Below are 9,376 nucleotides of genomic sequence, written 5' to 3'. Positions count from 1 at the left end.
AATGGTTCAAACTTGGCCACCGCCTCGTGAGCTGCCTCTCTGCTTCTGTGAGAAGCTGAGCTGGAGACGGGGGGGGGGGGGGGGGGGGGGTGAAAACAGGAGGAGGAGGATGAGGAGGAGGAGGATGGTCCTGCTGTCACACACAGATGAAAATACAGGTTTCAGGAGGGCTCCGCCGGCAGATAATCGCATTTATTGTCTCCTCGCACGCGGCGGGGGCTGATGGACGCTGAGGACAAAGAAATCATTTCCATTTAATTCCTCGTAACTCCGGAGCGGCCGGGGCGGCGACGTGCGCGTCCGCTGACGCTGCGCGGACACGTTGAGCCGCAAACTTCAGAGAGGATCCATCAGCTGCGGACGGAGCAGCGGCGCAGCTTCAGGAGCGCAATCATGCGATTGTGTCCCGTTTTAATTGATGAGGAGCAGCTTCATCACAGCGAGGCGGAGAAGATGAACGGACCCCATTAACACCCTGAAAGGTGAGCGAAAAACAACTTAAATTACTGTTGGCTTTGAAACTTTTTGCGTTCAAATGCAGCAAAACTACGTCCGTAAGGTTGGAAAGGACGAACCCAAACCACTGATGCCCTCATTTAGGGTCTAATTAGGGTCTAATTTACGCATCAACCGGATTAACATCATGTCCAATATGTTCCGTCACTTTAATCAATGAATGACAGAAAGGTTGTAGGTAACAGATCAAAACTATGGGTGCAACAGAGACTCCATCACATAAAGTCCCACCCCAACAATTACATAAGAGTTGCAGTCAAAAGCAAGTTGGATTAGAAAGGATGCAACAGTTTAACATGAAGCTGGAGCAGCTGGAGCTACTTTTATCTTATTCCAGCGGTGCAGCTTCTTCATAAACAGACCAGCAGCTGATTAATGTGGTGGAGTCACAGCTCAACACCTCTTTAAATGCACAGCAGCACAACAAAGAGGCTTAAATTCAACACTGGGAGGGGTTACAGGGTCCTCCTGCTGGAGAAAACAGGGACGAACCAGATTTTAAAGGACAGAAAGCAATGACAGGAATGTGTTTGGAACCAGAGGGGATAAGCTTTTATTCCAGGGGTCACTCAGAGGAACTCTGATTAAATCTGAGTGCTCTCTGCAGACGAGCTGAAAAAGGGGTTCAGCTGTTGGAGGGCTCTGTTCCGGTGATCCAGGTTCCTCATGAGCAAATCCCAGGTGCAGCTCATCAACAACAGAAAACAGGCTGCCAGTAAGAAACTGATTCTATCAGCATTACACACGGTGTCGTCTTTAAAGGTGACATATTCTGCTGTTTTTAACAAACTGACTGACTGACTATTCAGAGCTTTGAAACGGGTCAAAATACGGGTTTAAGCACAGTGGCTCTCTGTCTCAGCCCTGTTTTAACACCTCTCTGTTAACAGTCTGCGTTCAGGGTGGAGAATCAACCCCACCCTCTCAGTGAGGTCAGCAGCTGCTCCTCCAATCAGACCAAAGCACTCCAGCTCTATATGTAGAGACAGATCTGCTGATCCCAGAGGGAAACAGTTCAGCAGTTAGCTGTAAGTTAGCAGTTAGCTGTGAGTTAGCAGCTAACTGTGACCTAGCAGTTAGCTGTGAGTTAGCAGTTAGCTGTAAGTTAGCAGCAGATGCTAGCAAACAATGCTTTCTCATCCACAGTAATGGACAAAGCCGGAGATGTGCACAGCGTAACTCGTAGTAATGCATGTGAACCGTTAATTACTGCGTTTAAACATTTTGGATATATTAACCTCATTAAACAGTTGCACCTGGAGACCTCCATCTTCTGAAAATAAAAACAGAATACAATGAATTTGAAGTCTCATAAACCAGAAAAAACACAGAGAACATGTCAGCTGTTGAAATTTGGATATTTGACTGTTTCTGAATCAGAAGGTAGAGACAGAAAGCTGTTCTCAGCTGCCATTAAAACAGTTTTTACCTTCCAACCCTTCACATCTTATTCCTGACCTGGGCCTCTTTAAATCTGGGCTAAAAACATATTTATTTCAGATGGCTTTTAATACCCAGTAGTATGGTGACACTTTTATATTATCTTATTCAATTTTGCTGTATTTTATTGCGTTTACTGTTATTTTATTGTTTTGTACTTATTCTTTTCTTTATTTATTATCTGCTGTAAACCGAAATTGTTGTAAAGGGCTGTAGAAATAAATGACATTTTTACATTCACATGACTGAATCAGTTTTGTTTTTTATCATCGCAGCTCATCGTCCTCTCAGCAAACCCTCCCTACAGTCTGCCTTCTGATTCTTCTTCCGCCTGATTGCATCCTCCTGCCAGCATGCCCATCATCAGCAACGCCAACCACGACTTCAGCACTTACTCCATCAGCACTGACGACAGCAGCCTCGACCGTTTCTTCACTGAGATCCCGGAAACCGAGACCCAAAAGGGCGTTTACTTCCAGCGCGCCCAGCTGCTCCGCGACCCCAAGGCCTCCTGCGTGGTGGACCACACCCTGCAGGTTCTCATCAATGTCGGGGGCAACCGCTACACCTTCCCCTGGAGCACGCTGGAGCAGTTTCCCCAGAGTCGCCTGGGCCAGCTGCGCTTCTGCACCACCCCGGAGGAGATCGCCCGGCTCTGCGATGACTACGATGAAACCTGCCAGGAGTACTTCTTCGACCGGAACCCCACGGCCTTCAGGGTCATCCTCAACTTCCTGGCTGCAGGAAAACTGCGCCTGCTGCGGGAGCTGTGCGCCGTTTCTCTGCACGACGAGCTGGACTACTGGGGCGTGGACCCGGGCCGCATGGAGCGCTGTTGCCGGCGCCGCATGATCACCCGTGTGGAGGAGGTGGCAGAGCGGGAGCGTAAAGAGGAGGAGTGGAGGCAGAAGAGGAAACTGCTGCAGAAAAGCACCGCACAGACGGAGAAGGGCTACCGCAGACTGGTCTCGGTGCTGCGGGAGGTGATGGAAAACCCCCACTCAGGGCTGGCGGGGAAGATGTTCGCCTGCCTGTCCATCGTCATGGTTCTGGTCACCGTGGTCAGCCTGTGCATCAGCACGATGCCGGACCTCAGAGACGAAGAGAACAAGGTGCGTGGGAAGCCTCGCTGTCCTCAGTTCATAACACCTTTTCCCTTTCAGGTAGAGGCTGAACATGGAGAAGCTGTCTGAGCATCTTTCTTCCACAGAGTTCAGGGAATGAACCTAAACAGCTGCAGATGTTGGTTTTCCAGTTAAGTGTGCAGCAGCTGTTGCTGAACCGGTTCTTGGTGTCCTGTCTGTTTCCTGTCCTGAAGGCTGCATCCCTTTGCTTAAGTAGAGTCCTTCCAGTGCTGTTAAAGCAAGGCTTTTGGTTTGGGAACAGTGTTGTTGTGCAGAAATGTATTTACCCTAAAACAGAGCCTGCTTCGTCCTCCACATCACTCTCCCATGCAAACGGATCTCAGGCCATAATCTCAAAGCGGTCCTGCAGCAGTGAGGTTGGTCCTCACTCCACAGATGAATTAGCAGCCCCCCCACCTTTACTGTGGTTGGTGATGGTTGGATTTTCACCACAGAGCCATGATCTCTGAGGGAGATGTGGTCTGAGAGGCTGAGGCGGTCACGCCTTGAGTTCTCCTGGCAGGTCTGAGAGGACCTGCTCGAGCGTGTTACTCTCAGGAGGAGGAATGAATATATTTGTGCAGTTTAGGGAGTTTTCAGGCAGAGTAAAACCTGAACTTCACTGTGGAGCCACTGCGTCACACAGTTAGATGGCTTCCCTTCACCGACTCTGAGGAGTGGAACACAATAACCCAGTGGTTACCAGAACAAACAGCATCCTCACATCCTCGCTGTTAAAGCAGCTCTAAGTCCCTGCTGTCCAAAAGCAGCCAGTTCAGACCCTGAAGGCACCATGTCATTAACCTGCAGGGAAGCTGTGCAATACCACGAGGTGCAGGCATCTCTGACTCCAACAAACAAAAAGAGCCACATTTATTTCTTCTGATCACTATCCTGCTGATCTTCCTGAAATAATCCCATCATTAAATGATATTAAGCCTCAAAAATACATATTTTTGTTCACTTTTGATTTGGAAAAGATAAAAGATGTCGAGCGAGGCTTCAAAACAATGAGTGACATCATGCTAAGTTTGTCCATATTCTATTGTCTGTGATATCCTCAAAAGGCGGCGAACGGAGCGTTTCTGCTGGCGTATCAAGCTGCAGACGTGGGATTGTTCTGCTTGGCCACTTTACCTTCCTCCATCTAAAAATCTGTGTGCTCCTTTTTATTGTTGAGCTCCAGAAACAGCAGCAAAAAAACTGCAGAAATAACAGGAATTCGTAGCATTAGCCTGTTTGTGACGTCCTGGAGGGACGGAACAGGGAAGTGCAGAGTTCGTTGAGCTGATATGTGATGGAAGGATTATGATGCGAGTTTGAACCGTCTCCTTCGGTGTTATCTGTGGTGCAAATCCAACCAGAGGAAAGCTTCTCCCCAGAGACTTAAACCGATCGAAGCAGCTTCTGCTTTGACCGAAGGAATGTGTGAGTCCACCCCGGCCTTCTGGTAAACCATGTGATCAAAAAGCTGCTGTTTCCTGCTGAGCCATCAACTGGAGATTAAACTCCTCTTTAGTCGTAGCCAAAATGATGCAGTGAGCTTTGGATATGTCGTCAGACTGAAAGTTCAGACCGAGTTCAGCGTCCTGAACATTGCCTCCATCACTAATAATTCACTTCTGTGCAGGAGTGGAGTTTCCTGTGGTTACAGAGCTCCAGATGAAAAATATCGACTTTAACACTGAATGAAAGCTGCTCCTCTCACACAGATTCACGTGGTCGCAGCTTTGTTCTGTTGCCTTCTGTGGCCCAGTTTGTTTGATTGTTCATTCACTTTCCCACAGGAATGATAAAAGATGTTTTTAAGATTATTCACAGCCCAACAAAGCTCTGAAGAAATCAATGTGACTATCTGCAGCTTTTAAACGCTGCCGTCATACAGCAGGAGCTGGAGGGAAGGTTTTCTGGCTGCAGTTTTAAGCTGTTTTAACAGATTAATGTTGGACACAACTTGACATTTTCGCTGTGAAAGATTAATTCAGTTTAAAGTCGTCTCCTCTGAAATTAAATGTCTAGTTTTTTTAATCAATTTCCAACACATTACTCATAAAATCACTTGTTTTTCTGAGGGTTTCTGCTTTGACTCCTAAAGGCGAGTCGGACTGCCTGCAGAACGTTGTAGGAACCGATCCGTGCAGAACGTTGTAGGAACCGATCCATGCAGAACGTTGTAGGAACTGATCCGTGCAGAACGCTGTGGGAACTGATCCGTGCAGAACGTTGTAGGAACCGATCCGTGCAGAACGTTGTAGGAACCGATCCGTGCAGAACGTTGTGGGAACCGATCCGTGCGGAACGTTGAAGGAACCGATCCATGCGGAACATTGTAGGAACCGATCCGTGCAGAACGTTGTAGGAACCGATCCGTGCAGAACGTTGTAGGAACCGATCCATGCGGAACATTGTGGGAACCGATCCGTGCAGAACGTTGTAGGAACCGATCCGTGCGGAACGTTGTGGGAACCGATCCGTGCAGAACGTTGTAGGAACCGATCCGTGCAGAACGTTGTGGGAACCGATCCATGCGGAACGTTGTGGGAACCGATCCGTGCGGAACGTTGTAGGAACCGATCCATGCGGAACATTGTAGGAACCGATCCGTGCAGAACGTTGTGGGAACCGATCCGTGCGGAACGTTGAAGGAACCGATCCATACGGAACTTTGTGGGAACCGATCCGTGCGGAACGTTGTAGGAATGATCCGTGCAGAACGTTGTAGGAATCGATCCGTGCGGAACGTTGTAGGAACCGATCCATGCGGAACATTGTGGGAACCGATCCGTGCAGAACGTTGTAGGAACCGATCCGTGCGGAACGTTGTAGGAACCGATCCGTGCAGAACATTGTGGGAACCGATCCGTGCGGAACGTTGAAGGAACCGATCCATACGGAACTTTGTGGGAACCGATCCGTGCGGAACGTTGTAGGAACCGATCCGTGCAGAACGTTGTGGGAACCGATCCATGCGGAACGTTGTGGGAACCGATCCGTGCGGAACGTTGTAGGAACCGATCCGTGCGGAACGTTGTAGGAACCGATCCGTGCAGAACGTTGTGGGAACTGATCCATGCAGAACGTTGTAGGAACCGATCCATGCGGAACGTTGTAGGAACCGATCCGTGCAGAAAGTTGTAGGAACCGATCCGTGCGGAACGTTGTAGGAACCGATCCGTGCGGAACGTTGTAGGAACCGATCCGTGCGGAACGTTGTAGGAACCGATCCGTGCGGAACGTTGTAGGAACCGATCCGTGCAGAACGCTGTGGGAACTGATCCGTGCGGAACGTTGAAGGAACCGATCCGTGCAGAACGTTGTAGGAACCGATCCGTGCGGAACGTTGTAGGAACCGATCCGTGCAGAACGTTGTAGGAACCGATCCAAGCAGAACGTTGTGGGAACTGATCCATGCGGAACGTTGTAGGAACCGATCCGTGCAGAACGTTGTAGGAACCGATCCAAGCAGAACGTTGTGGGAACCGATGCACGCAGAACGTTGTGGGAACTGATCCGTGCGGAACGTTGAAGGAACCGATCCGTGCAGAACGTTGTAGGAACCGATCCGTGCGGAACGTTGAAGGAACCGATCCGTGCAGAACGTTGTAGGAACCGATCCAAGCAGAACGTTGTGGGAACTGATCCAAGCAGAACGTTGTAGGAACCGATCCAAGCAGAACGTTGTGGGAACCGATCCAAGGAGAACGTTGTAGGAACCGATCCAAGCAGAACGTTGAAGGAACCGATCCGTGCAGAACGTTGTAGGAACTGATCCAAGCAGAACGTTGTAGGAACCGATCCAAGCAGAACGTTGTGGGAACTGATCCAAGCAGAACGTTGTAGGAACCGATCCAAGCAGAACGTTGTGGGAACTGATCCAAGCAGAACGTTGTAGGAACCGATCCGTGCGGAACGTTGTAGGAACTGATCCAAGCAGAACGTTGTAGGAACTGATCCGTGCGGAACGTTGTAGGAACAGATCCGTGCAGAAAGTTGTAGGAACCGATCCATGCAGAACGTTGTAGGAACCGATCCATGTAGAACGTTGTAGGAACAGATCCGTGCAGAAAGTTGTAGGAACCGATCCACGCAGAACGTTGTAGGAACTGATCCGTGCAGAACGTTGTAGGAACCGATCCGTGCGGAACGTTGTAGGAACCGATCCATGTAGAACGTTGTAGGAACAGATCCGTGCAGAAAGTTGTAGGAACCGATCCATGTAGAACGTTGTAGGAACTGATTCATGTAGAACGTTGTAGGAACCGATCCGTGCAGAACTGTTGGGTTGGGTTGAGATTTTGGCACAATGTTCAACTTTTGAGGCACAAACACATTTTTAGGTGACTGATGACAGCAAGAAATCACAAGAAAGCTAATTTCTTTGACCCGACTGAAGGATTCAGACAGACTTTTGATCTGATGCTGTTTATCTCAGCTTTTAATGAGCTTATGAAGTATCAGCAGCTGTTGGTTTGACTGGGATCAGAGTTTGAGCAGAAGTTCGTGGTCCCCTGAGCCCGAGTTCTCAGAACTTTCCTTAACTTTTCATCAAATGACAACAAAAGGTAAAAGTTGTCCTGATTTTCTGCTGAATGTGTGAGAAACCAGCCACTGAGCTCACGTTCTTCTTCTGCTGCTTCGGCTCCACGTTGAAGCTCAGGCTCTGGATTTTAAACATGTAGGCCACAGCTGGTCTGGTTGGTCTTTGTGGGCCTGCCACCTGAGACTGATCTGGATTCAGTTTTCATGGTTGAGAATCAGTTCTTAAGCTGTTGAAACTGGTTCCAGATCAGGATGTGAACCCAAAGCAGACCCGGAACCTCATTCAGCTCTGTTTTGTTCTGTTTGGTGCTTCTTTTATTCATAGTTCAGTTTGGTTCAGCTTTTCTTCTCCTCCCTGTGGTCAGTCGCCCCCCCCCACCCCCTGTATCCTCATCCTGCAGAGCTGGCCCTGTGGACTCTCTGTGTTTCTGTGCCTCTGCAGGGCGAATGCTCCCAGAAGTGTCACAACATGTTTGTGGTGGAGTCCATCTGCGTGGCCTGGTTCACTTTGGAGTTCCTGCTGCGGTTCGTCAACGCCCAGAGCAAGCTGGCCTTCGCCCGCGGCCCGCTCAACATCATCGACGCCATCGCCATCCTGCCGTACTACGTGTCCCTGGTGGTGGATGTCGGCGATGAGTCGCAGGAGGACGCCGTCATGGGGGCGGGCAGAGGCTACCTGGACAAGCTGAGTCTGATCCTGCGGCTGCTGCGGGCGCTCAGGATCCTCTACGTGATGCGGCTGGCACGCCACTCTCTGGGCCTGCAGACGCTGGGCATGACCATGCAGCGCAGCATGAGGGAGTTCAGCTTGCTGCTCCTCTTCGTCTGCGTGGCCGTCACCCTCTACTCACCTCTGGTCCACCTTGCTGAGAGCGAACTGGCGCCGTTTGCTGCCACTCACCCCCACCAGAGTTTCAGCAGCATCCCAGCCTCGTACTGGTGGGCCATCATCTCCATGACCACGGTGGGCTACGGCGACATGGTGCCGCGCAGCATCCCAGGTCAGATGGTAGCGCTCTTCAGCATCCTCAGCGGCATCCTCATCATGGCGTTCCCCGCCACCTCCATCTTCCACACCTTCTCCCGCTCCTACCAGGAGCTGAAGCAGGAGTACAAGCGGGTGTGGAAGCAGGAGGAGGCCGAGGAGAGCTGGTCCAAAGCTGATCTCCTGCCAGAGCTCACGACTACGACCCAGAAGGACAAAGATGAACTGGCATCAAGCAAGACTCACCAATCCATACTTCCTGCGACGGCTTTCTAAGCCCAGACACCCTTTATGTGTTAAAATGGTGGAATTTACAGTATAGAAACACCTCATTTTAATTTATTATCAGACTCTAACGAAATGGAAATGTTTATGTCTGTTTTCTGGAGTTTTCCTTTGGTCTCTTCCAACAGAGTCAGTTCGTCAGGTCTGTCAGGGAGAGATGATTCAGATTATTCAGCTGGAGACTCATGAATCACGGACTGGGTGTTGCTCAGGAGGAAGATGAGTTTCTCTCCAGCTTCCCTGGATCACGTGTCGAACTTTTATCCTTAATCAAGACGCTGAACCCAATGTTGCCTCTGATGCATCCATCAGTGTGTGACAGAAAAAGTACTGGTCAACTAGACTTAAACAGGTCAACTAGACTTAAACAGGTCAACTAGACTTAAACAGGTCAATGTAAGCGTCTTCCCCATCCACCCACTTCCTGTTTTCTTCCTCCACTTTCAGGCCAGTGTTGCCAACGCTCCCGAAACAAACCGTGTCCTGG

General features: G+C 49.8%; 1 protein-coding gene across 1 annotated transcript; it reads left to right on the top strand.

Moving 5' to 3' along the window:
* The first annotated feature begins 2,240 nt into the window (after positions 1-2,240).
* Positions 2,241-8,985, top strand: LOC140301432 (voltage-gated potassium channel regulatory subunit KCNG4-like). The gene is made up of 2 exons (XM_072379871.1): positions 2,241-3,068; positions 8,062-8,985. Exons 1-2 carry the CDS (start codon positions 2,310-2,312, stop codon positions 8,878-8,880), a joined length of 1,578 nt encoding a protein of 525 aa, XP_072235972.1. The 5' UTR covers positions 2,241-2,309; the 3' UTR covers positions 8,881-8,985.
* The last annotated feature ends 391 nt before the right edge of the window (positions 8,986-9,376 follow it).

Source organism: Leuresthes tenuis, unplaced genomic scaffold, assembly GCF_036924035.1.
Source record: "Leuresthes tenuis unplaced genomic scaffold, fLeuTen1.0.hap1 SCAF_2, whole genome shotgun sequence".
In the NCBI taxonomy this organism is placed as follows: Eukaryota; Metazoa; Chordata; class Actinopteri; order Atheriniformes; family Atherinopsidae; genus Leuresthes; species Leuresthes tenuis.
Note: the sequence above shows the minus strand (reverse complement) of the source record. Positions and strands in the feature narration are given on the sequence as shown.